The sequence below is a fragment of the Siniperca chuatsi genome, linkage group LG7 (genome assembly GCF_020085105.1).
Source record: "Siniperca chuatsi isolate FFG_IHB_CAS linkage group LG7, ASM2008510v1, whole genome shotgun sequence".
In the NCBI taxonomy this organism is placed as follows: Eukaryota; Metazoa; Chordata; class Actinopteri; order Centrarchiformes; family Sinipercidae; genus Siniperca; species Siniperca chuatsi.
Window position 1 is genome coordinate 18,912,287 of NC_058048.1, and position 27,578 is coordinate 18,939,864.

A 27,578-nucleotide genomic window follows, 5' to 3' on the forward strand; every position below is an offset into this window, starting at 1 on the left:
CAATCAGGTTCTTCAGCTTGTTAAAGGGAAGATAAGATGGGACTATGCTGGTAAAATGTCCTGAAAATGCATCAAATTCTAAGAGAAACTGAATTAAACCATTTTAACTTTATTGCAGACTCTTCAGGACACCCTTTTGTTGACACAAAATGTGCAGTGTAGCCATATAATATAGCTAGCAGCTAATAACAGCAGGTTGTAAGGCCAAGAGGATCCTCACTCAAGTGAAGTCAATAGGATTATTCACAGATATAGCCAGGTTGGCTGTCGTTCACCATTGTCACTACATGTTGTTCCCAGCAGCTCAGAGAGCTCAACTGGTTACAAAGTCTGTCTTTAAGAAGACATGAGTACATCTCGATCATATTAACGAGGTAAATAAATGCTACAGCTATGATTTTTTTTTCACAGGATTGAAGCAAAAAAATAATTCACAGACTTTTCTAACTGTTCCTCCGGTACCATGATCCCAGAACTATTAACACTTTAATTAAGACTCTTTCTATCCACATCACATTTCCACGCAGTTTAGACAGGGGTCTCCAACTCGTCCCTCACGTAAGGTGGACTAGTCAGTCCAGCAGGGTCTTTGGTAACATTTTATCTGGTATCCCCGTACACTGATAACTGTACAGTTTTGTTCATTTCACCAGGTTCGGGTCCAATCCATAGTCATTCTGCGATTATTTGTCATCAGCGTGACAAACAGCACTAGTACTCCAGTACAGGGTCTTCATGTGACAGCTGCGTTGGACATCCACCACAAGTAGCTGTCAGTGTTTGGTGTTCAGAAGCCCAGGTATTCTGCCAGAAACACAGCCATGATCTTGGTCAGGTTCACCACAGTGGGACGGTGCATGTTCTCCTCTGTGTCGTCCAGCGTGTGCCAGAACTGTGGGAAGGGAGTGGCGATGACATGCAGCACAGGGACGCCTGTATGGGGAGGAGGAAGATAGTGATGATGACTGAGAGCGCGGGAACAAATGACCTACATAAAAGACATGTGCGTTAGATCACACACACACACACACACACACACACACACACTTGTTAGACTTTACTATATTACATTACATAACGATCATTTGGCACACGCTTTTGTCCGTAGCAGTAGTCTAGGCAGGAGATGACAAACAAATGCCTGCATGAGCACCTGGTGAGAAAGGGACAAATCTCCCTGATGTTGCACAGGAGGAATCCACAGTAGCGGGCTCCTGCACGGATCATGTGGCTGTCGATGTCATCACTCACCTTTGTGAAGGAAGGGGATGTGGTCATCCTGTACAGGGCCAAAGTACACATCCTTCCTAAAATACGTCTGCTCTGAGGGGTGAGACGTCAGAAGGCCCTGTCGGTGGAGTCTCTTCTCTGAGAGGGAGAGGTGAGGGCAGAGTTAGGGCGAGCAACACGAGAGGGATTTTAAATATGCATGAAAAAAAAAAAAGGTACATCCAGCGCTCACCTGCAGCAATGAGACGGTCAAACCAGCGTGCCGTGTTATCAAAGTGATTCGCAATCAGTGGATCAGGACCGCCAAGCAGGTCTAGCAGCACAAAGAGGTCCTAGAGGGACAATTCAAAGTCAAAACAGAGAAGTCAGGAGCTGGAAATGGCTACTGAATATTGAGTTTCTGTTTAATCATAGTACAACAGTAGTGTTACTTTACATGACTACATGAGAGACAAAGCAGGAGGGGTGAAGCTAGATTTGGGCTGTTAAATTTAATTAAGTAGTCCTAAGTTACTATATATAGTAGGAGGTTCAGTCCATAAAGACACGACAGACCTGCGGCTATTGTTAAGTTTAAAATGGGCTGTGTGTAGGCAGTCTGCTAAATTCAGCCTGGTCATACGTAATTTAGAGTGTGTGTCTGGACCCGGATGCGAGGATGACCACGGAGGCCATGTTTGAGTAAAATGCAGTTTCCTCACCACAGCCTGGAGCATGGTGGTGTGCGTGGAGCCTGCGGGGTGAGGCGTGTTGGCCATGCGCTCGGCCAGGTGACGGGAGCCGTACAGCGAGTCTGTGGCGGTCCATTCTTCAAATGACTCCTCCCCATCAAAAAACACCAGCTGAAGAGACACTGGAAGTTTCTAGGAGGGGAGAGGAATCAAATTAAAATGCACTTTACAAAAAGCAGCAACTGAGGCCAGCTTCTCTTCCTGCAGTGATGTCGCAGTGTGTATTCCTACTTTGACTACATAAATCACAGCCTCTGGAGAGATACTGCTATATACAGATGACTGCTGCAGAGAAAACAAGGGGCTGGAGTCAGCATTTTCTACTTTATACTGCAGGCAAAGAGCCAAAGGGATGGAATGAGAGTATAAGATAAAAAATAAAAGAGAAACTACTCTTCTCAGCATCTCAGGCTTTTTCTCATAGGAAGGAACATGGTAAAGTATCAATCCAATCTGTCAGCATCTGCTTCCAACTGCTGTCTGTATCTTAAGTGCAACCACTGCAAATTCACATCATTACACATGTAACAAAACACAACCGAGCACACACCTGCTGTTTGAATGATCTAAGCTGGGCATCCAGAGAGGTGGCAAGCTCCAGGATCACAGCACAGGGCACTGCAGAGTCACTGGCTCCAAGAAACACCTTCTCCGGGGCCCGGGGGTCTGGAGGCAGAGCCTTGGAGTCGTAGTGGCAGGCCAGGAGCAGCCTGCGAGGGGCCGAAGGGTCCAGAGTGGCAACGATGTTGGTGAACGTGACCTGGCCATGAGGGGTCGAAGACTGGAAGGAGTCTAAGTCTATGGCCCAGCCAGCAGACAGCGAAGACAGAGTGGAGGTGATGTGCTGAAGCGGAGCAGAGAGGGTGGATTAAAGACGAGGGAGGAAAATGCTGAGAGAAACTATAAATATTCACACGCACCTGCTGTACAACCAGGCTGCCTTGTGTCCCTGGGAGTCTCTCTATTAGGATGGGCCTCAGGTGAGTCTCCCACAGGCGAGTACCGTCCACCTGAGAGGCCAGACGCCGGATTTGAGCCGGGGAGCACTTACTGGGTTTGTGGGACAACTGGATGGACGGGAGATTAATGATTAAAAAGCAAATGTGGGAAGAGAAAAAGCAAGAAAAACAATGTATCCTGTGCACAAAAAGTTAGGCAGAGAAGTGTAACAACAGCACCGAGAATAATTAGTAAGAATCTGTCCTCTTTGCAGGTTGTTGTGGTACAGAGGAGGTTTTGTGGTGCAGGTCCTACGAGTGCTTGGCGGAAGCTAAAAGTTGCTCGACGTTTTCTCTGATCCACGTTCTTCATATACGTGTTTGCACTTTATTCACCCAACGCTGTCATTCTGTTTCTCCATATTGTAACTGTCACGTCTACTCTATCCTGCATATACGACATCTACGCTGGAGGACGGATCGCTCCTCTGTTGTTTCTTACTGTTACAGGTTATTTGTTGTGTGTCCTTTTCCTTTATCTGAATTGAGGCTCCAAAGCTAGAAGGTGTCATGTGTTGTACAAGAAATTGAAGCCCTTTGAGGCAAATTTGCGATTTGGGACTGAATGTGAAGGGACAGATGAAGGCAACTAACAGTTACTTACACCGTCACTTAACCTGCCGATTATTTCCTCGGTTTTTCAATCAAACATTTGGTCCATAAAATGATAGAAAATAGTGAAAAATGCACTTTCCTAATGTCCAAGATGATGGCATCAGATTGCTTGTTTTTGTCTGACCAACACCCTCCACTCAAAAATGTGTTTCGCTTTTTTTGTTCCTTCACTTGGATGTTTGAGCTTCCCTGCGCAGAATGATGTTTGTGCAGAGTTTGACGCTAGAAGGATGTTTTTACATTCATCTGCTGAAGGGGAGAAAGTTTCTCTGTGCTCATCATAAATCTGAGTTTTACAAAACAAGCATTGTGACATCGCAACTTGTTTGGAAGCCAATCGTGGCCCAAAAACGCAACTTACACAAGAGTGATGTGAAAATTATGCACATACACTTTGAATGGACTTTTCAGTGAAGCACTTGGCATCTTGTATCCTGCAGTAAAACATTTGAAATGAAAAATATTTGCATATTCATAGATTTCTGGAAAGGTAATTTTAGGACTCTTTAAAGAAACATGTGTGGAGGGGAACTTTAAGGACATCAAGTTTAATATCACACAAGACAAAGAAAAGCAGCAAGCTGGAACCAGAGAATATTTGGCATTTTTGCTTAATAAATGACCTGGACGATTAATCGATTATCAAAATAGTCGCTGATAAATCTGCTAATAGTTTCAGCACTAGACGTGTGATCAGCCACTCTGGTCTGTTAATGTATCCAACATAAACAAAAAGTAAATAAACAGTAATGTGGGGGAAGAAATGTGTTGCTGTGCTGTTGATATAGTGAGACAATCATTATGAGTCTCTGTCACCACTGACACGTCTTCTATCTGGTTACTATGAGATGTGGTAACACAGCAGTCCAGACAATGCAGCACCATCTGGTTGTGGCTATTATATTTCAGTGACATTTAACACCTTGAGAACCAAACTCGTCCCACGACAGACAGGTAAAGTTTTAGAGTCTGTGTTTATGTATGTGGCATTGCTCTTACCCTGTCTTTGGACAGATCTGCGGCCGGCATGCGGTTCACATGTTCATTGGTGGTGTCGTTGGACAGGTAGACTCCCAGCACCACCGCCAGCACCAGAACCCCGAGGAGACAGAGCAGCAGTACCCGGGCCCGGAACATCCGCACCCGGTCACAGCCGGGGAAAGAGCCGCTGCCGTTGCTCTGCTGCAGAGGCTTGTACCGCCGACTGGACCTGGACATGATTTGGAGATACAGTGTCTCTCTAATATCGATCAGTCAGTCCTAACAGCTACGTGTCCAAACTGACTGGTGGAGCATGTAGGAGGGAAATCCACACAGGAAGTCGATGAGGACGCTGGCTCTGAACGGACGGCTCAGTCTGCAGTCCCGTTTCAACATTATGATCCATCCTTCGCGTTTGATAGTCTGTCTTTCGTGGTCCCGATCTTCGAGGCGACTCTAGCAGCCCAGCTCTTTGGAGGCATGGTTGGCTTTAGGGCTGCTTGGATCAAGTTAATCCAGGAAACATTATAATTTACAGAGAAACAGATTGATTCAGTCTATCTCTAGCGTCTGCCGTTTAGCGAGCAGCAGCTCTTTACTGCTGTGTTTAACTCATTTCCATCCACTAATAGCTACTAACGAGACGAACTGCAACAAAGTGAGCATGTATCAAACTTGTCATAACTCTTCTGGTGCAGAAGTCCATGTAAAAATGTACACATTTTACACCTTCCCGTTACGTGACATCTTAGTGCTCTGTGATTAAATGGCGTAACTTCTTTTAGGTTTATATGGCGGTTGGCAAACAGCGTTGTGGTGCGCTAACGCCACCTATAGGACAGGAGGAGTACTGCAGTACTACAGTAAATAACATGAAATACACTTCAATACATTTACTCAAGTACTGTACTTGGGTACATTGCGGAGGCAAATATTGTGCTTTTTACTCCACTACCTTTATTTGTTACTAGTCACTTTGCAGAATCAGATTTTTAATACAAAATATAATCAACAAATAATTATGATGTATTATTATAGATTATATAGATTACAGTATATAAAGAAGTTATAATTAATCAGAATCAGCTTCATTGGCCAAATGTGACTCTCTAAGCTTTATGTGTTTCACTCTATTTATCTTTCACTAGCTAAATTTATTGTTGTTTATGTTTCCCACGCAACATTTCATATTTTCCTACAAATGGCTGTTCATGATACGTCGCTGGATGTTTAAAGGTGATATGTGACATACTGTATATTGTGGCCACGTGTTTGTTTTTATTTCATATTATGAATGTGTGATGATGTCATGGTTATTAAACAGACCTTTGAACTTTGACCTTTTATTTTAATAATAATTGTGTCCACTCCTTATTTGGCTGAGAGGCTGAATTTGAAAATCACATTTAAAAACAAAAAAAGGAACTTCTGCACACTAGGACAAGGAAATTATTAACTTGTATGCCTGAAGAAGGTCTGCAGTATACTGATCAGTCCTGTACAGAATATTAAAATATGAAGTGGTCTCAGATCAACTTTCCCTTGTATAAACTATAACACGAGCTGTCATTTCTATTTCACATTCAGTACCAAACTAATTCATTTTAGGCTTATTGTTCACCCCATCTGTGAAGATGGCAAACTATCTGAACCAATTATAGGATGTTACCCAATCACAAGTTTCCATTGTTTTTCTTATTACACCAGGAGCCTCTATTCAACCTCTGAGTATGATTAACATGTACATCTGCAGTAAACTATGTTTTAAATAAACTTGTTTCTTAAACTTCCTTATCCCTTACACACCCACCCAAATAAATGCACCATACTCCTCTTTTTCTTCCCTTGCTTGCTTCAGTTTGCAGGAATATTTGATTTCAGTGCTTTGCCTGGGAGTGTTTTTGTAAGAAACTCCAGACACGATGGACACAATCCAGCAAAAATGTGTAAGAACATAGAGTGAATACATTCTCGTGCCTCATGTGACGGATAATTAATCAATTTACAGCAAGTCTGAACAAAACAAAACCTGCATCATGACCTACTTCTCCATCCCGCCAGATCTTCATCCCGGAAAAGGAAGCTGACATTCTAAACTGTTGTGATTGGCCCTCAGACATAAAGTCCCGCGTTCTCTTGCTGCTGATTGGTCAAAGCGCCCACAGTGGTTACGCCTTCCATACAAATACACCGTTAGCGGGATTTTTTGGGAAACTTTCGCGCTTCCTCTGCTGAGTTTTGGACGGAGTTCGTGCTCAGCCGCACATTTTGACACCGAGGAGAAGACACACCTGTAGCTGGAGAGCTGCTGTTTTCTCGGGAGACGAGTAACATCACACCTTGCCAGCATGCATGTTATCAAGCGAGGTGAGCTGCTTTTCTGTTGTCATGGATCAGTGTGACTCGGGCCTCAGTTAGCTTCAGAGCTATCGCTGTCAATAATGTGCATTTACCAGAAATTAGGAAATGATCGCGACTCATCCGATGCCTCAGCCTGACTAATTAGGTGTTATATCACACAACCGAAACTTACTCGCCATGCTTGAGTCAGTGAAGCAGCGTGAAGCGGTTAGCTAACGTTAGCTAGTAGCCCTCAGTTAGTTAATTTAGTTAAGCTAGTTAACCAGAGTTACATAGCAGGCTACAGCGTCTTATTGAGCTAATTAGCTTCAGGTTACCAAGCATGTCCTCTTAGATAATTAACATCGATGACCAGCTGGCCATACAAGTGAATGTTCACGCTAAATTAATTGAAATGTAATTTTTGAGCCATTCTGCGACATGTTTTTATTGAAGTTAAGTGTTTTATGGACGTAAGCCTTTGTCATAGTTGGCGCCAAAAGGCAAAGTTGTACAGGCCGACCTGAGAGTCCGGTTCTGGTTGGAAGAAATGCTTGTTAACTTGCTCAGGTGTTGCAGTTTCGTTGGCCAGGAAAAGTAAAGTTTTTACAGTTTTATTAGACTTTTGGACCACAGAGTTCAACACAAGTTATTTGACCGTAAATGTATGTAGACTGGAATAAACTGTCACCAGAATTGCTGCACACTTTTCAGTGATAAAAGCTGAATAGTTTCCAGAAATTAACCCTTTGAGCTCTTGACAACGTTGCAAATAATATTCAATTATTTTTTTTTAGTCCTTTTCTTCATTTAAAGGACTAATAGACACAACAAAACAAGTAATTGAAGACTACAATAAGTTACAATAATGTAACAAAGTACATTTACTTAAGTACTGTACTTGAGGTGCTTTACTTGAGTATTTTCATTTTATGCTACTTTATACTTATACTTACTACATTTTAGAGGGAATTATTATTCTCACTCCACTGCATTTATTTGATATCTTTAGTCAAAATATAAATCAACTAGTAAATTGTCATGTGTTATTAGATTACACTGCCCAACAGTACATAAAGTATTTAAAATCAGCTCCACCTTTACCAGCTGCAAGTGATGAACACATTAATGCATCAATAATCATAATCCAGTAATATAATGTGATTCTGAAATGGGCCTTTCTGCATCATGAGTGTTTTTACTTTTGGTACTTTAAGAATATTTTGAGGGTAATACTTTTGTACTTTTAGTTAAGATTTTGAATTCAGGACTTACTTGTAACAGAGTATTTTTACACTGTGGTGTTGCTACTTTTACTCAAGTAAAAGTACTAATACTTCGTCCACCACTGACTTAATAGTTAAGTACCAGGAGGAATCGCACTGTGTTAAGACCCTGTAAGTGATAATATTTGGATGAACTATTATGATTTTTGTAGGTATTTTGTCAAATGTATATTTGAGATTTAATAGAAGCATTTTGCTTTTTATATTTAAACAAAATATTCCGTGTAGCTTGAAAGACGGAGTCAGAACTGGAAGAGATTCAAAGGAAAATGGACACTTAAGATATAACGAAAAGGAATCCAAGAAGAAGCCAGCTGATGCAAAAAAGTGTGTTGGTTGAACATGTTGATGAAATGACAACAGGTTTAAAAACTGGAGTGAACGAATAAAATATTAGGAGTTTATTAATAGCAGTTTAAATAAAAAGATGTTTCAGCTCTAGATGTATTGTTTTTTTAGAAACTGGTGAGTCCAAACTTGGACCTGACTGGATTTATCATGATCGATACTTTATTGAGGCAGCTAATAGTTTCATCTTTACTGCTTATTAATTGTATAATTTTGCCGACAGACAACTTTAGACTGTGGCGATGGGGTTAATTGAGAAGTATTTGTTTGTCTTTCAGATGGACGCCAAGAGCGCGTCATGTTCGATAAAATCACCTCACGCATCCAGAAGCTGTGTTACGGACTGAACTCCGACTTTGTGGATCCGGCCCAGATAACAATGAAGGTGATCCAGGGTTTGTACAACGGCGTCACCACCGTGGAGCTCGACACGCTGGCAGCAGAGATCGCTGCCACTCTCACCACTAAACACCCCGACTATGCCATCCTCGCTGCACGGATCGCCGTCTCAAATCTGCACAAAGAGACGAAGAAGGTGTTCAGCGACGTGATGGAGGACCTGTACAACTACGTCAACCCCTTAAATAAACGCCACTCGCCCATGGTCTCCAAGGAGACGCTCGACATTGTTCTTGAGAACAAAGACCGCCTCAACTCGGCCATAATTTTCGACCGAGATTTCTCCTACAACTTCTTTGGCTTCAAGACTCTGGAGCGGTCCTACCTGTTGAAGATCAACGGCAAAGTGGCCGAGCGACCGCAGCACATGCTCATGAGAGTGGCTGTTGGGATCCACAAAACAGATATTGACGCAGCCATCGAGACCTACAACCTGCTGTCAGAGAAGTGGTTCACCCACGCCTCCCCTACGCTCTTCAACGCAGGAACCAACAGGCCACAGCTGTCCAGCTGCTTCCTGCTCGCCATGAAAGACGACAGCATCGAAGGCATTTATGACACGCTGAAGCAATGTGCCCTCATCTCCAAGTCAGCTGGAGGAATCGGCGTGGCGGTCAGCTGCATCAGATCAACGGGGAGCTACATCGCTGGCACCAACGGCAACTCCAATGGGCTGGTCCCCATGCTGAGAGTTTACAACAACACGGCACGTTATGTCGACCAGGGTGGCAACAAGAGACCCGGAGCCTTTGCCATCTACCTGGAGCCCTGGCACTTCGATGTGTTTGACTTCCTGGAGCTGAAGAAGAACACAGGAAAGGAGGAGCAGAGAGCCAGAGACCTTTTCTACGCCATGTGGATCCCCGACCTGTTCATGAAGAGAGTGGAGAGCAACCAAGACTGGTCTCTGATGTGTCCAAGCGAGTCCCCCGGGCTGGACGAGTGCTGGGGGGAGGAGTTTGAGAAGCTCTACACCACATATGAGAAGGAGGGGAGGGTCAAGCGTGTGGTGAAGGCTCAGCAGCTGTGGCACGCCATTATCGAGTCCCAAACAGAAACCGGTACGCCATACATGCTGTACAAAGACGCCTGCAACAGGAAGAGCAACCAGCAGAATCTGGGCACCATCAAAAGCAGCAACCTCTGCACAGAAATCGTTGAGTACACCAGCGAAGATGAGGTAGCCGTCTGTAATCTGGCCTCCATCGCGCTCAACATGTACGTCACCCCTGAGCGGACTTTTGACTTTAAAAAACTGGCATATGTGACCAAAGTAATCGTCAAAAACTTGAACAAGATCATCGAGATTAACTTCTATCCGGTGCCTGAAGCGGAAAAGTCCAACAAGCGCCACCGGCCAATAGGAATCGGTGTCCAGGGTTTGGCAGATGCCTTCATCCTCATGCGTTACCCGTTCGAAAGCCCCGAGGCCCAGCTGCTGAACATTCAGATCTTTGAGACCATCTACTACGCCGCCCTGGAGGCGAGCTGCGAGCTGGCGGCTGAGCTCGGCCCCTATGAGACGTACGAAGGCTCTCCTGTCAGCAAGGGCATCCTCCAGTACGACATGTGGGAGAAGACGCCCACCGACCTGCAGGACTGGAAGCTGCTGAAGGAGAAGATCGCCAAGCACGGCGTGAGGAACAGCCTGCTGCTGGCCCCGATGCCCACAGCCTCCACCGCCCAGATCCTGGGCAACAACGAGTCTATCGAAGCCTACACCAGCAACATCTACACCCGCAGGGTCCTCTCTGGAGAGTTTCAGATCGTGAATCCTCATCTGCTCAAAGACCTGACGGAGAGGGGGCTGTGGAGCGAGGAGATGAAGAACCAGCTGATAGCTCACAACGGGTCCATTCAGGTAATCATCCATATCGCACCGAGGTCGCATATCAGGAATTAAACTTTCTACATGTATTGTCAAGATGCTGATTTTCATTATTTTGTTTAATGGTTATCTGCTTATATCAGCTTCAGACCTACTGAAGTAAACGCATTACAACTTGACTTTGCCGTGATAAGAGCTGCAACGATTAGTCGATGGAAAGAAAATCTACTTTTGATAATCGATTAATCGTTTCATATTCAAATGTGAAGACTTGCTGCTTTTCTTTTGTCACATATGACAGTAAATGATAGACGGTAAAAGTTTTGGACTGTCGGATGAACAAAAGACATTTCAAGGCATCATTTTGGGTTCTCTGAAGTTATTTTTCACCATTTTATAGACTAAATGATTAATAGTCAAAATAATCGGTTCAGAAAATAAACATTAGTTGTTGCCCTAGTCATGATTAACTAGAAATAATTACTGAAATACTTTGAGTTGGTTAATTTTGGGACCTGGAACCAGCTAATGTTTTGCATTTTCGCTAGAAAAATCTATAATAAAATAGTTGCTTAATTTAGCATTAAATGAAGTCCTTAAAATGTTTTTTTAAATTTATTTTGCATAATAAAACAGTTGTTTGTTTCAACAGGACATTGATGAGATTCCAGACGATCTGAAGCAGCTGTATAAAACCGTGTGGGAAATCTCCCAGAAGACTATACTTAAGATGGCCGCCGACCGGGGTGCCTTCATCGACCAGAGCCAGTCCCTGAACATCCACATCGCAGAGCCAAACTACGGCAAACTGACCAGCATGCACTTCTACGGCTGGAAACAAGTAAGTGAGACCTGGAGGACGAATCCGAACCGAGAACTACGGTAAATTCAACAACGCGTGTTAAATTCACTCCTCCCTCTCACCACAGGGTCTGAAGACAGGAATGTACTACCTGAGGACGAAGCCTGCTGCTAACCCCATCCAGTTCACCCTGAACAAGGAGAAGCTGAAGGAGGTGCAGGAGCCGGCCAAGGCCTCAGAGGCGGAGATCAAAGAGCGCAACATTGCCGCCATGGTGTGTTCTCTGGAGAACCGAGACGAGTGCCTCATGTGTGGCTCTTAAACACACCTGCGGTGACTTGGTGTATGTGAATCTAACGATTCAAAACTATGCTTGGATGCACTGTCAAAATGTATAGAATTAATTTTATTAAGTTTATTTCTGTCAACTCACTTATGTCATGTATTTTATGTAGGAAATAAAATGGCTTTGTAACAGAAAATAAAGTTTTACATGCAAGTTGTCTGTGTGAGCTGTGGAAAGTTAACCAACAGGAGACGAAAACAAGTGCTGTAGAGCTGCGGCTCATGATTTTTATTATCAATTAATTATTTAATAGAGGAAACACGGGAAGATGTGTTTTGTCCAAACATCAGAAAAGTAAAATGAAATGTACTATGGCATGTTTTGTCTAAAATATTAAATTTACTATAATGTATTTTTGTAATCTATTTTTCTTCCAAAACTTGATTTAAAATAATTGCCAATTATATTAATGTTATTGAGCTGCATGTTTACAGTTAGTGTAGTTGGAGTTCCAGTAATATAAACTTCCCTCTGGTGTTGAAGAGAGACTGGAAAATCTACAATATTGATTAACGGACATTTATCAAAGTGGTAAAAAGGCTTTAGTTGCAGCTTTAAATGTGAGGATTTGCTGCTTTTCTTGGTCTAAAACTGAATATTTTAGGTGAAACAACTCTCAAATTGTGTTTTACAGTTCAGAAATAATGAAAATCAGACAATGTTCTGATAGTTATTTTTAATATATTTTTTATAAAATAATGAAAACATAATTTACACTTTTAAATGTACAAGTTATTACAACCCAAAGAAACCAAACGTTTTGTCTGTGCATCACGTAGCCCTGCCACATGCAGAAAGCACCGCTGCACAAAGAAAAGACGACGCGAGAAAATGGAAAATGCAGAATCATACAAATCAGTTTTGTACAGAGATCAGACGTAAAACCGCATACACACATAAAAACACAGTACCCTCTCATCTTCACTATTGTCTGCAACAGTGGGAATGTGTTAAGAAATAAATTATCAAAATATTTAACATCTAAAAAAACAAACCTAGTTATACAATATTACCATTAACCATAATGCATTATTGAATTGTTCAACAGGGTTGTGTTTGCTATAAATAGCTTACAATTATACATAACATGAACAAAATGTATTTAAAATAAAGAAATAAACCTCGCCCCTTTAACACAAGCAAACTGAGACTTGCAGATACTAAAATAAAAGCTACACTTGCGAAGCTGCATGAATGAAGGATTTCCTGAAGGAGCAACAGGAGTTTGTCACAAACCAGAATAACAGGAGCTTTTCTTTCGGGACAATTGCAGTCTGAATTTGTTTATCCCAGAGTGGTTAAAGTATTTCTGAACCCAAACAAAAAGGTCCAAATAGGCTCAGGCATAAACGTTACTGCTATCAAAGTTAAAGTTGATACTACAGCCCAGCTTGAAACTGTATAACTGGCTGCAGAAGAATGAAGGAGGTGGTAACAACAGGAAATGGCAGTTTTCTGCCCACCTCAGAGTCACACTACAACACGTGTTCCCTCTTGTGTCAGTGAAAGAAAAACTTTTTTTTAATACTAAGTGTGGGCGATACAGATGTGTGATATCGATATAGTCAACTTTATGGAAAAATCAATCGAGAAATTGTTTATATTTGTCTGTTTTAGGCTAATCCAGCAAATTACAAACTTATAAATCATAAAAATCCAATATTGCCATAAAACAGTCCTGCTAATTTGCCTGCAATGACCTAATACACCCAGAAATATTAAAGGGATAACTACTGTTATAAACAATATGGCAAAATCTGTGATGGCAGACAAGTTTACATTGTCTCAGGCGTCGCCCACCCCTGATTGATGGTTTAGTGTCATTAACAGCATCTTGAGGAACCTGAGTGAGTTGGGATTGAAAATTCAACAGTTCCAGTCAGACCAGGGAAGAAGTAGTTACTACAGGGCGGAGCAGGAGATGATCATTTAGTTTTATCAGCAATAGCTAAACTGACACAGGAAGATAAGATCCATCCTCTGCAGGGATGTATTGTCCATTCAGTACCAGCATCCAAAACACACGCAATCAGACACATTATTTCTGTATGAAAAATAGATATAGTAGACAATATCATTAAGCAAGCTAGCGGTATAAATAGTGTCTTTTGTGTTCATTTGGGTTATCACTGAACACGGGGACAAATCCTCTCATACACACAGACAGACTGGTTCTGATATGAAGGAGCTTCAGTGTTGTCCAGTGGGTTTCCTGTACAGTAAATGTTTTCTGCGGTGACAGCTTAATTTTGATTAGTAGAAGACGAAAGAAAGAAGACGCGATTATTCAAATATCTTAACGTTTTGGGAAATACGATTATTCACTTTCTAGTGCAGAGTTAGTATAGATGAGAAGATCGACACCGCTCTCTTACTGTGCTGTTAAATATGAAGCTACAGACCAACGGACGGTTAGCTTAGCATAAAGACTGGTAACGGGGGAGCAAACAGCTAGCCTGGCTCTGTCCAACGCTAACAAAATCCACCTTCTAGAACCTCATAAAGCTCGCAAATTAACACGTTATATCTTGTTTGCTTTATATCTAAGTACTATGAGGGCACTATGTTTGGTAACCGCTATCAAAATCAAGTATGTGATAAAGTGTGATTTACAGAATTTGGTGTAACACCAGTACCAGTTGCCAGGCAACCAGCGGAGACTCCTGGACGTTACTGCTCACTTAGCTTAAAAAAAAAGTACGTAAAATGGCGAATTGCAGTTTATACTTTTGTTTGAGATTAAACAAATGCGATGTAAGGAGTTAATTGGTGAGCTTTAGAGGTGCTCGTAGGCGGATAGTATTACCTTTGGGCAGAGCCAGGCTAGCTAGTTAGCTGTTCCCCCATGTTTCCAGTCTTCATGCTAAGCTAATAACCGTTTGCTGGCTGTGGCTCCATGTCTGACGGAAAGACACGAGTGGTGTCAATGTCAAACTATTGTTTTAAATATTAGGAAGAAAAAAAAGTTAATTTAAAGACGTGATAACGACTCAAGGTTAAAATAATTGTCCAGATCTGAGATGACAGGGCACTGCTGAAAACAGTGAAAATTAAATTCAAAACAATGCACTACATTAGAGATATGATACCATTAAATCACTGAGCTTCAATGACATCGACCATTTACACTGGCTCAACACTCACTGATGGCTTGTTTCACATCTAAAGGGCCACGGTTCATCCATGTAAACGGAGGAAAGGAAAATATTGTGGCCCGCAAGTTTCATATTACAGTAAACTACTTTGTTCATCAATCAAACGTCCTATAACAGACCATCACATTCAGCCTCTTTCTCACACACTCACACCAAAGGGTAATAAAATGCATCTTGCCTTGAGCACAAACACTGTTGTGCGATAATGCTTCTGAGTATTCGCTGTACCATCAGTTACACACATACACCTCTTTAGTACGACTGTTTTACAATATCAGTACAATATAGATAACATTGATACATGAGAATTGTACCACACAGGCATCTATCTACAGTACCATGTCTGTAGAGTCTCCATTACTTCTAGTGCATTCTGGGAGATGCAGTCTGTATTTTTTTTGGCTGATTCGCTGCAGGAACAGTATTAGGCCTCTCCAGGTGATGTAGTGTTCTCTAACACAGTCAGGTTCTCCTCTCCTACTCGCTCCTCTGGCATAGTAGCGTATGTATTTATATATATGACAAGTGTATAAGACTTTTTTGACTTCAGTTTATAAAAATAAACAGGCTCAGAGAATACAGAGGGAGGGTCTCTGCTCTGTCTGTGCACACAGGCTTGGTGAGACTTTCTGGGAGTGTTGCATTTTAAAAATCACGATCGTCTTTTTTTTCTTGCTCTCTCTACGGTTTAAGGCAGTCCAGTGGAAGCTGAGTGAGGTGACATCTTTGTGACCTCTGCCGCCCCTGTGTGTGCAAGGAATCATGGGTACTGAGTACAGTCACCCTCCCTCTGTGGCCTGAATCTCACTCTCGTCTTCTGCTGCAGGTTTTGATATCACTCCCTCTTTGAGTCAGTTTCCTGTGTTAAGGAGTGAGGCTCGTGGTCACTCTCTGTCTTGTCGAGGTTAGTAAAAATCCTGCTGAACTTGCGCAGCTGCTCACTGGCTGTTAGGCTCTCCTCCTGCAGGCGCTGGTTATTCTCTCTCAGGTTGGCCATCTCTGCGAGCAGAACGACTTTATCCTGCTTCTCCTGGTGGTAGAGAGACAGCGATATCAGGAAAGAAGAAAATAAACGGTGACTTTTCAGTTAACTGACTCGACAATGGATGGAACTTCAATTTTCACTGTTATTAAAGGAATAGTTCGACATTTTGGGAAATACTCTTATTTGCTTTCTTGCAGAGAGTTAGATGAGAAGATTGATACCACTCTCATTACTGTCTGCTAAATATAAACCCACAGCCAGGAGACTGTTAGCTTAGCTTAGCATAAAGACTGGAAACAGGGGGAAACAGCTAGCCTGGCACTGTCCAACGGTAACAAAAACCTGACTACGAGCAGCACAAAACCCCTCGTAAAGCCACAACTTTGGTTTTAAACAAACAACATTTTAAATGTTGATTAGAAAGCTTTAGAGGTGCTGGTAGGCAAATTTGTTACCTTTTTGGGTCATATTATTCCTTTAAATAACATCAAAATGAACTAGAAAAACCGAGGATCTGATTGCTTGAACGCACACATAAGTAAAAAGCTGATTTATTACAGTGTGAGACTTTAAAAGTATCAAAAAAAAAGGAGGAAAGTGGGCGCATGCAACAACACTATCATGTTCTGGGTTCAAATTTGGCCCAGGACGTTCTACTTTTTTAACTGTTTAATAAAGGCAAAATTGTGAAAAACTAAATATTCTCACTCTCTCCAGATCAGTGTTCAGCTGTTTTAACATCACTTCCAGGTGGTAGAGCCGGCCAGACAAATCGTTGGGCACCTCGTCGCTGTAAACACACAGCACACATTACATTGCATAAAGACAAATACACACACACCTGCTGCACAGGTTATGCAGGTGGTTAGGGAGGACAGGTTTTACTGGTGTTTGTTTGTTCATTCCCAAGTTAAAACCATGTGAACTGAAGATCTTCAGTTTCATGGCTGCTCACTGGTAGAAAAATAAACGCCCTTTTTGCAACACAGAAACCGGTACTACAACTCAAACGACCAACTGTTTACTCCAGTGAGAGTGCACAGAAGAGTAAACAACCTGGCAGTTAAGTAAATTACGACAAGGTGGCTGTAGTGACAAAGTTAAGACATAACAAAACATGAATATTTAGAGTTGTATTCCTACTTTACAACAAATACTGTTTGTTTCATCTGTGTAACAGTGAGGTTGACGTACCCGCTGAAGGTCGGTGTGGTCCGAGGTGTCTGAGGAGTGTGAAACTGGACTGGACTGACGACTGGTCTCATGTCTGGACCGCCAACCTGCGGCTCAGTCAGTGAGAAGAGGGAAACTGCTCTTTGTGCTGCAACAGAGACACATAATCGTACTTTCTAAAAGCTGCATAAATGAATCTTTTTACTAAAGTGTCCCTGGGGAAACATGACACAATCACACCTCAGCACAGGAGGCCTCTGAGTGCAGGTAAGGCCGTGGATCAAGTGTTGGCTTGAGTCTAGTGTCTTTGATAGTGCTGCAATAGTCTTTGTGGTTGCAGAGGACACAGGGGGACAGGAGGGAGAACCAGGAAAGAAACAGTAGCTGGGAAGCAGTACGAGGCACAGATGAACGCACAGATCTCAGAAGAGAGCCGAGACATAGAGAAACAGATCTACCCAACATCCAGACAATATGTCTCACATCCACCAGGGACTTAGGATTTCACACTGGTTAATTATATTTAACGAATCCCTCTTTTTTTTTGTTTAAATCTTGCAAATTAATCGCTACAAGAGAGCAGCTGTAATTTGGGAAAATTTAGATTTGTTGAACATTAAATTGACCAATAAAACCATACATAAATTGATATGAGGGTAGTTAATGTTAAAGCAGTGTTGCAATTCAAGAATTTCTGGTCCAAACTATAACAGAGAAATCCACAAAACCCCACATATTACATCCAGAATCCCACAGTGAGCCTAAGTTGAACAAACCTAATCTTGGAGTGTCTCCGTCCTCACCTTCGTAGGCTTTAGCAGCGTTGACCAGGCTGGACCACTCCAGGCCACAGGCTGTGTCAGGAAGAGGCATCAGCCCGGGATCGAGCCTCCTCAGGGGGGGAACTTTGTCTCTAACTTCTGTGAGAGAGAGCTCCGAGGCAGACAGAGGCACTGAGGGACAGGAGAGGACAACAGCTGCAGTGAGTAACCAAACCTCTGCATGAAACAAGGCTACATACTACAAGGTTGCAGAAGTTATGAATGTGAATTTGCTTTCGCCACTCAACTCCTTGGATCCCCACAGAATGAAACTTGGCAGCTGATAAACTCAGCACAGCAGTGTTGGCAGTGAACATTCAACACTGTTTACAAGTTTTGTCCACCTGCCTGAAAACAAAAGGACAACAGCTGCTGCAGGTTAAACTCACCCTTCTTGCTCTGCATGTGGTTGGAGGAGATGGCGTGTCTGCGTGTGGGCAGCGTGCAGGTAAACAGCACGTCAGTGGGGGCCGTCTGGTTCTCAGAGTTGGCGTAGCTGGCCTCTCTGCGCCCGCTGCACAGTGATTCATCTGAAAAGGTGCGCTGCAAGGTTCGTCTGGGAGACTACACGGACAAAAGTGACAGAGATCAGACCTGTGTGTGCTCGTTCATGAAAGTAAGACTGTTGACTGAAGCCTGATACAACTGTCCGCAAGTGTTAGTTTGTTCCTCACCGGATCTCTTTGTGGCGTCTCTCCCGGGTTGTCCATGATAATCAGTTTCTTCAGGTCATCTTCGATGGTGCTTTTGTATGTCCGTCGTGGAGAACGCAGGTCCCTCAGTGATGCTCGGAGCCGAGGTTGTCCAAACACATTCTTTGAGTTTGTATCCACCTGCCTGGACACAAAAGACATGAGCACCAAAAACACAAAAGATATCATGTCTCTCCACATTGATCCAAACCATTTAGACCTGCAGCTCATTTACAGGGTTAAAGGTTCATGAGATAATTAACAGTCGAGGGAAAGCAGAAACATATTTCTGCTGCTCAGAGTTATGCTTATTATTTCGTACTTTCCTCTAATCTTCTTGTGAATTACATGATAATTTTACTCCTTCAGAACTCAAAGCAGTTTGGTTGAATTGGTCACCACCGATAGACATATGCGTCTAGTGAAGAGGGGTCGCAAGTAGACATTACTTCATTTTAAGGGCTAAAAAGGTTGGGAATCACTGGTTTGAACTATACAAAATTAGAATACGATCACGTTTTGCATAAGGAGATGGATTTTTCCTTGGATGCATCGCAAAGGAGGAACTAACAAACTCACACCATTTCAAAGATTCATCATAATGATTTAGGGTGTGTTTAAACTGCAGGTAACTGCGGTAGAATTAAGTCGGTGGAGAGTTTTAGAGGCACTTTCAAAGTGTGCTCGATAAACTCATCATATTCAAACATTAGTGATGTTCCAGGAGCAGAATGTAGTGTAATGTTGATAGTAGTAAGATCGTTGCACAGTGGTGGAGACAGAAACATGCAAACAACCCCCACATCATTAGTGAAGACAGTGTTTCTAAATCAAAGTTGATCATTTGAAGCTCTCAGTCACTAACGTACTTCTTGCTGTTGCTGCTGTCAGAGCTGGATGTCGTGGTTGCGTTTGAAGGTGATGGGCTGGTGTCTTCTGTCTGCCAGGCGGTTTGTCTGCTCTTCCCATAGAAGGCCTTGGGGGCGGAGCTGGACAGCGGGATGGAGCTTAACTGGGCTGAAGTGGGTGTTGCCGTAGCGGCTCGGACATGCCGGACTTTCTCAGCTGTCGGAGTCTTGTAACCCTGCGGAGTGTAGGCTCTGAGATAACGGACAAGGCAAACACATGATTAATGCAACATGAAAAACTGCTGTTTTGAACACAGTTAGCCACAGGAAGTTATATTTGGGTTTCACTTGATAAGGTGGTAACTTTTGAAGAGATGATACAAACACCCTGACAGAAAGTCAATAGCTACTTGGTGTGAATAAGTAGACTGAAGGTATCATTGACAGGACACATGCGATTGGCCACGCGTATCAAGTGTAGAAAAGGAAGAAAAGCCTTTTCAGTTTTTATGAATTGTTGAAAAATCTTTTAGAGATTCTCAGAGGCGGCAACTATGGTATAATGAGTTCACTCAATTTTTGTCAGTGGATAGGTAATGTCTGCTTGTCTCCTTTTCATGGAAAAAGAACAAGTATAGTCACATTATCTCAACGGACTATGTCACAGATAGCCTGTGGCGCACCATGATGCAAGGTACATTAATTTAATCTAACAGAACCAGATATTAAGATCACAGGAAGGAACGTGCAAAGAAAGAGATTAACAACTTCTGTGCTCAAATACTGCATTTTACATATGCAGTAATTATTTGCCCCATTTGCAGGATCATTCAATTATTTCATGTCACAAAATGACCTGCCAGCAATAACTTATAGCATTTTGAAATACACAAAAATCAGCCTACCATCCCCCTAAGGTGCGTTAATTTGTAATAGTACATTTTTTGTTGCATTTGGACAGCTACCTGTTTCCCTCTGTTTCCAGTCTTTATGCTAAGCTAACCGTCTCCTGGCGGTAGGTTAATATTTAACAGATATAAGAGTGGTATCAACGATTGAGTGACTGAGTTGTGGGAGACCGTCTTGCATGTAACGTCACCATAATCGTGAAATAAATTATTAGACCACAGAAGAAGCACTGTCTTGTTTTGCTCACAAAGGGTAAACTGAGTTTCTTTTAATGCTCTTTGTTGTCTTTCCACATGAGACTCATTTATTCTTGTAGCATACATCTTCTTTTCCTCCTCTTCATTGATCAATGAAGATACAGTATGCAAAGTCCAGGTAGTGTTTAGCAACAGTATCACACAGCAGATACTATGCTACTGACTGCTGATACAACACCATTGAAAGCAAAGGTAAACAGCCTAAGAGTTATGAACTACAACTACCATCATCTATCAAGCAACCTGAAATGTCTTTTAGCCAACAAACCAATCCTTCACCACTGCAAAACTGACCTATTTATCACTGTATCCTCTATTTAAAACAAACTATACAACAGTATCTGCCAAACCGTTTGCACAATACCTGTGATGAATCATCTGTGCCCTGAAGCCTTCTGTTTTAATTTTATGTCTATATTATGTTGATGGTCGAACACATCCCAGGCCCAAACTGCAACATCAGAGTCGATGGCACTCAGGGTTTAAACACAGATTGTTTTAATCCAACACAGAGCAGTCGAAACCTGTGTAGGTTTGTGTGTTTTATGCCTGCATACGTTTATGATGTGGGGGTGGCAGTGACAAGTCCACCAGCAGAGGAGATCACACATGATAATCTGTGTGTTTGACAAGGATTAGGCTGCTTTAATCCTTAATGTACCCTTTAAAAGAAACATTTTCATTTATAATACTATTGTCTAAAAATTATCTGGTGGTGGAACATAACTGCTGCTTGGTGCATCATTCACTAAAGATTCCTCGAAACTTGTTAAAAGTCTTAAGTTATTACCAAGTGCATTAAGCTAAGAAGCATTAAACTGCAAGATTTATGAATGCAACACTCTCTCCGTACAAAGCCAGCGCATATCATTCATTGAGGTTAATGTTAGTTCACATTAGCTTCATAAAACATGCCATAAAAGATGCATCTCATCAGTGAGTCAGTCTCTTACCTGGGTTTGAAAGCATCCATTTTATCAGCACTGGAGCCAGGAGGCGGGAACGTCCTCGTCCGGTACCCTTTGTTCTGACTGGCTGCGGCTGGTATGATGGGCGAAGACTCCCGTCTCCTCACTTCTCCCCCGCCGCCACTCCTTCCCACGGACAGCTCCTGGATGCCACTGTAGGCCGCGAAGCAGTGCATGGGCTTTTGGGACTGGCTGTTGGACATGTTTCCGTGGCGAGTGTTGTTGTAGTGGGTTGAGGCGTCGATGCCGCTGTCGTTAGACCCCCCCTTGTTGAGAAGGTCGGGGTCGGGGTCAGCTGGGTCGCTGAGGCAACCCCCGCCTCCTCGCTCTCCTCCAGCTCCTCCGTCGAACCAGCGCTCGTCGCTGTGGTTGCTGGAGGCGTTACTGGACAGAGTGTTACTGCTGGAGTGGCTGGAGTACTGAGTCTCACCCTGCAGAGGACAAAAGGGCAACATTCAGAGAAGCAACGAGACAAAGAAGGTGGCAGACGAACAAATGATGACGTCAGGCTGATGACGAGTCTGACCTTCGAGTGTCTGTTTGGAGAGTCTTTCCCGGGGATATCCTGTCTGGTTAGTCTCCTCTGTCCCCCTCCACCACCCGGTCCTCGAGATGACGACGCTGGGACATGCCAGAGGGGTTCTAGGCAGAAAACACACAGACACTCGCAGGATTAAAGCAAATTACACTGAACCTCCATGGTTGGCAAAGAGGATTAAATACTTATAGCACGTTTAAACACTGACCTCCACCCACCCACCAACCGTTAAAAAAAAATAAAAAATAAAAATAAAAAATCACACTCTCTCTACTCTAGTGTGCAACACACACACTTTGAAACAATATATTGACAGACCATGAATGTAGTTCATGACATTATCTTACAACATGCAATAAATTATTGTTAGGCCATGTATCACCTTTTAAGTTAATATGGCATACGTGTTAGCAAACAGTTGCCAATATTCACTCTCCTTTCAGCTCTATTTTTGGTCTCTACCAACTCCTGAAGGAAATATCTGGCTCTTTAGCTGCCAAATAATTCCCCAACTACTCACTAACTGTCTGTTTTCTGTCTGGTGCTGAGCAGATAGTGTACAGTGAAAATAGCTGCCTGTTGTGGCCGAAAACAACGCTGATAAGAGCTGTGCGATTGAATCAAAAGAATAACATTACAGCCAAAAAAACAAAACAAGGAGCTAAAAAGCGTTAAAGCTCCGTAGAGCTAAAGGAACTGCAGATAGGTGATAATTCTCTGTGGGTTCATCCTTATGAACGACCACGTTCACATACAAGTAGTCAATATATGTTAATATAAAAATATTGGTTATAGCAGCTCTAGAGTAATGCAGCAGGTACACAACTTGTTGCGCATTAATTGTAAGAACGGGGGCTTGCAGTTTTTTGAAGGTGATTTACCTGTTTTGCGCTCCATAGTGCTGTCCTGACTGGTGAAGCCTGAGGAAGACTCTCCGCTGGAGGTGATGTCCACACTGAGGTGGGGCTCATAGGGCAGCAGGGGGCGCTGTCCTGTTCCATATCTACACAGACGGATCATAGGAGGAGGGAGGGTGTTTGATTAATAAACACACAGTGTCAGTTATATATGCAATAACACAGAGAGGGTTAAGTTTACTCAAACACACAAATACATTAAAATAAAACTCCAAAGCAAGCCCTAAACATGTAGAGTTTGGATTTGACTGAGCAGAGGAGAATTTCAGTTTCTGTTTTGCATCCTGATGGCGGTTAAATAAAAACACATCTATCTGGTTGAGTGAAATGTTATCAACCTCCACACTGTGAAGAAGAGCCACCCACACAACAGATCCTTCCTCTGGGAGACAGTGTGTTCATACATGTCTAACTGCAGACCTGAACGCGCCACATTATTCAGCCTATGAACAGATATAATCCCCCTCTAGCACACAAAATAGTTGTTATGAGTAACATTGGACATGTTTAATCAAGATCAAGATCAAAGGCGTGATGGAGGAGAGCTCAGAGAACAAAAGACCACACACACGGACCTGTCAGGTGAGGGTTTGTAGCGTACGAAGGGGCCTGGTGTGATTCCAGGCGGCCCCATCGTGGAGAGGCCGACCAGGCCTGAGGAGGGCGAGGAGAAGCTGGCTGAGGGGTTTCTGTAGGGCAGCACTCTGTCGCCTCCTGCAGAAGACAGACTGTAGTGGTTCTCTGGGTAACTCACTGGCCTGGAGGATACACAAAGAGGCTGATGGTTAACGGAGACAAAAACAAACCATGGAGAGGTGAGGGTTACGAGTGAGGCTGTTACAGGAACACGAGAAACCATTTATCTAAATTAAGTGAGAAACACGCTGCTAAAAAAAGAGATTCAGTTAGAACCTGCCAGGATTTGACTGCCGTTATTAACTTTAGGAGTGGGCAGTGTGACACTCAAGTAACATGTGTGCGTGGTTAGCAACTGAGAACAAAAAGGGTAAAAACAAAACAAAAGACAGAGTTTAAATACACCGATTCATTCAGAAGACTATCATCAAGTATTGTAAGGTCATACACTTAAAACCTACTTAGCTTTGACAAGAAATATGTAGTTTTGACAGAGGAGCCGCCCATTAAGTTAAAAAGTCTTGTTTAAGTAGAATAAAAAACACAAAGTACATACAGCGTCTCATTTTTCAAGAGACAGTTTTTAAGAGAATATCAGTTACTATCAATACCAAGTTTCCAAATGTATTGAAGATGTTAATTACTCCAAAGCATATGATGAAAAGTATCAGCTGTGCCTTAAAAGAACTCCTGTGTCAAATATTTATTTAGGATTGATAATTGGACAGAATAACTTTCTGCATATGACTGCAACAGTAGACTGACAATTAGACTGAATTGCTGAGATTAAAATCTCTTTTTGGCCAAGAGGGCAGCATAAAAACACTGTTACAACAATAAATTTGCAATTAAAAACAAGAACAAGAATTTCATTGCCAACGACTGCTTCACTGTAATTGTTGTGCATATGACAAATAAAGAACTTGACGTGAAATAACAACAACATAAACTGTCACAAACTGCAAAAGAATATATGCAATATTCATTTAACATGCAATAAAACACCGAACCTGCGATAGTGGTTGCTAGGAGCAGTTAACATTTTTCACAACAATCAAAGAAATGTAAGAGTTGTTATTTCAACCTGTACAGCTGCATCGATCTCATCCCCACTTGATCTCATTTTTGTGTTGTTATATCATGAAAATTACAAAAAAAGATTCAAGTTCTACCGAATCCTTCTTCATCATTTTCATTATCATTTATGTATATACTGTTTCGTTTAAAAATGTATGCTTTTCTATTTTATTTTAATGACTGTACTATTTGTTTACTGCCTTATTGTATCCCATTAAAAAGAGAATTAAAATAATATTATCAGCTGTAGTATCTGAGACAGGTAAATGTACTATTTGAAGAATACAAAGAAACTGTATCATTGCTAATATTGTTGCTAAAAATAACCCAGTTGGGTCTCTTCTGTAATCTAATGTGACTGAATCCAGCACAGCGGCTCTGAGGCTCACCTCTTAGAGTTGAGGTGCTGCGGCTCCCTGTAAGGAACTGGCATCATGGCCTTGTGTGTGCGGGGCAGTGGAGGAGGTGGGGGACCCATGGGGGCCCAGCGCTGGGTTGGGTTGGGGGCACTGTGGAGCCCTGGAGGAATGGGTGGGCTGTCCCATCGCCACATCGGGCGAGAGGAGGGTCGGTAGCCTGCCGCCAGAGGCTCAGGTTCTGGCTTCTGCTCCATGGTCTTCATCTCATACTCTTCTGTGCAGCCCCTAAAGAGACAGAGGGAGAAAGGTCTGTTAGTAAGAAGAGGGCTGGAGGGGTGGCTGGTCCTAGTAGCCTCTAGCCTGATCTCTTTTACACATCATAATTTTTTCATTCACACAGCCTATTACAGGAGGGCAGGAGGCATAAAATATGCATAGAGGATGTATTCAAGACAAGACAAATGCCGAGAGGAAGAGAGAGAAGGGTGACGATGGCGGTGGAGAAACAGTGTTACCAAGTGAAATTCACAGTGAGGTGGAACAAGGCAGCAGTGGGATAAAAAAGACCTTGAAGAGAAACAAACAAAGCAAGCACAGCAAAGATTGAAATAAGAGATGAGGACACAGTGTGAGATGCCTCCCATAAACGCTCGGTTCACCCAAAGTAGGGCTGCAAGTAACGATTATTTTCGTTATAAATGAATCTGCAGAAAGGTGACGTCTTTAAGGGTTGTTTTGTCTGACCAACAGTCTAAAACTAAAATATTAATTTAGTGTCATAGAAGACAAGCAAATATTCATATCTGAGAGGCTAAAACCACAGAATTTGTGGCATTTTAGCTTAAACTTGTTGCTGATTCATTTTCTGTCTACTGACTGATTAATAGACTAATTGTTTCAGCTCTAATCTAAATTACAAAAAAAACCCAAACAAACATACACAGCATATAAGGGTTTCTTAATCAGAACATTATTCCAATTAAAACTGCACACAGTGAACAGTTTGGATTATTCTGAATAACAGGGACATTATTTAAGGAAAGATACGTTGCTGTAAAAATATAATTAATATAAAAATATAATATAGTTTTTCTAAAGTAATAATAAACAAAACCAAAACAATCAATAAACAGATAGATGTAACCAGGCTGAACTGTATCTTTAGTGTTTAACCTGGATTAATCCCAGAGCCTGGTCACACTGAGCCTCTACTTTGCTACGAGAATGTAAACATCATCAAATGAAAGCTGTAGACAGATAAACAGAACAGCACACACACACACACACACACACACAAAATATGAATACTAGTAGAAAACAAATGACTGTGTATTTAACAAAAGTATGCACAATCACACTCTATTTAGAAACACTAATCAATGAACATGGACACAACACGTGGTCAGGACATTTTGATCAATCAAGGAATACTACTAACCCAATCAATATCCACAGTTACACAGTAGTAGTACATGTTCTGACCTCGTACACACACAGAAGAAGACGTGAGTACAAACCTCAAACCTCAGAGAGAGCAGAGCCTTCATATGTTGACATGCAGTGTTTCTTCCATCACACTGGCTGATGTGACACAGCTGGAGCTCCCAACACACACACACACACACACACACACAGTCAAACACACCACAACATCACACCTTTTCTCTGCTGTATCCGTCCATCTTTGCATGTGCACGACGGAGTCAGAACAGCAAGGAAAAACACTTCCAACTCTCGTCTCTCTCTTTCGTTCTCTCTTCCACCCACTTCTCTCACTCTCGGTGGTGTTGAAACACGTCCTCCTCACCGAGCGTGTCTCTCCAACTCAATACACTCGACCCTGCCTTTCTCTCTCTCTTTTCCTCCCTCTCCCTCCCTCTTTTCCGTCCTTTTCATTCGCACAGGGCATGCATTTTTAATTAATCACTTCCACTCATTTATTTATTTATTTATTTTTTGTGGTCTCCCTTTCCCCCCCCTGCAGATTTCCAGGCCTTAATCTCGTGCAATCTGCTTGCCTGGCACACAAACGACTCAGAGAGAGGGGAAGAGGGGGGAAGAGTGAAATACAAGACTCTAATTATCAGCTGCTACTTGAGGGAGAGAGTGTGTGTGTTTGTGCGTGTATGTGCGTGTCAAAGGGATTTAACTTGGTGTAATTAAACTGCCTCCGACATTAAAGAAATCTAACCACTGTGCGATCACATAGCCAGCCACAATTACTGTATTTAGGAGCCCTGGTTCTCAGTGAGAAACACACACACACACACACACACACACACACACACACACACTGTGGTTATTTCTTCACCTCCGTAACCGTTCTGTAACACCACATT

The 27,578-nt window shown here is 42.4% G+C and overlaps 3 protein-coding genes across 7 annotated transcripts in view; 1 reads left to right on the top strand and 2 right to left on the bottom strand.

The window, feature by feature from the left end:
* Positions 1-93: 93 nt before the first annotated feature.
* On the bottom strand, positions 94-5,866 carry qpctla (glutaminyl-peptide cyclotransferase-like a). The gene is made up of 7 exons (XM_044204052.1): positions 4,574-5,866; positions 2,882-3,028; positions 2,512-2,805; positions 1,932-2,093; positions 1,463-1,562; positions 1,252-1,368; positions 94-933 (listed from the first exon to the last, which is right to left on the bottom strand). The coding sequence occupies exons 1-7, from the start codon at positions 4,790-4,792 to the stop codon at positions 788-790; spliced, it is 1,185 nt and encodes a 394-aa protein (XP_044059987.1). The 5' UTR covers positions 4,793-5,866; the 3' UTR covers positions 94-787.
* An 866-nt stretch (positions 5,867-6,732) lies between these two features.
* On the top strand, positions 6,733-12,256 carry LOC122879651 (ribonucleoside-diphosphate reductase large subunit). Its single transcript, XM_044204051.1, has 4 exons — positions 6,733-6,922; positions 8,808-10,789; positions 11,409-11,597; positions 11,686-12,256. The coding sequence occupies exons 1-4, from the start codon at positions 6,904-6,906 to the stop codon at positions 11,878-11,880; spliced, it is 2,385 nt and encodes a 794-aa protein (XP_044059986.1). The 5' UTR covers positions 6,733-6,903; the 3' UTR covers positions 11,881-12,256.
* A 309-nt stretch (positions 12,257-12,565) lies between these two features.
* The window catches only part of sipa1l3 (signal-induced proliferation-associated 1 like 3), a 74,618-nt gene continuing 59,605 nt past the window's right edge, over positions 12,566-27,578 (bottom strand). For 4 of the 5 annotated variants that reach the window (XM_044204045.1, XM_044204047.1, XM_044204044.1 and 1 more), the window contains 12 exons: positions 25,270-25,524; positions 23,743-23,925; positions 23,132-23,253; positions 22,239-22,354; positions 21,698-22,143; positions 19,600-19,830; positions 18,713-18,875; positions 18,428-18,602; positions 17,994-18,170; positions 17,239-17,365; positions 16,753-16,834; positions 12,566-16,089 (listed from right to left, as the gene is read on the bottom strand). In XM_044204045.1, the coding sequence (XP_044059980.1) occupies positions 15,895-16,089; positions 16,753-16,834; positions 17,239-17,365; positions 17,994-18,170; positions 18,428-18,602; positions 18,713-18,875; positions 19,600-19,830; positions 21,698-22,143; positions 22,239-22,354; positions 23,132-23,253; positions 23,743-23,925; positions 25,270-25,524 (2,272 nt within the window). In that variant the 3' untranslated portion in view covers positions 12,566-15,894. The remainder of the gene's footprint in view (positions 16,090-16,752; positions 16,835-17,238; positions 17,366-17,993; positions 18,171-18,427; positions 18,603-18,712; positions 18,876-19,599; positions 19,831-21,697; positions 22,144-22,238; positions 22,355-23,131; positions 23,254-23,742; positions 23,926-25,269; positions 25,525-27,578) is intronic. The other variant, XM_044204049.1, reaches the window with a different exon arrangement.

Coding starts and splice junctions, on each gene's coding strand:
- qpctla (XM_044204052.1), bottom strand. CDS start 4,792: ATGTCCAGGTCCAGTCGGCGGTACAAGCCTCTGCAGCAGAGCAACGGC. Junction 2,806..2,881: donor GCAGCCTGGTTGTACAGCAG/GTGCGTGTGAAT, acceptor GCTCCGCTTCAG/CACATCACCTCCACTCTGTC. Junction 1,563..1,931: donor CCACCATGCTCCAGGCTGTG/GTGAGGAAACTG, acceptor TTGTCCCTCTAG/GACCTCTTTGTGCTGCTAGA.
- LOC122879651 (XM_044204051.1), top strand. Junction 10,790..11,408: donor CTCACAACGGGTCCATTCAG/GTAATCATCCAT, acceptor TTGTTTCAACAG/GACATTGATGAGATTCCAGA. Junction 11,598..11,685: donor ACTTCTACGGCTGGAAACAA/GTAAGTGAGACC, acceptor CTCTCACCACAG/GGTCTGAAGACAGGAATGTA.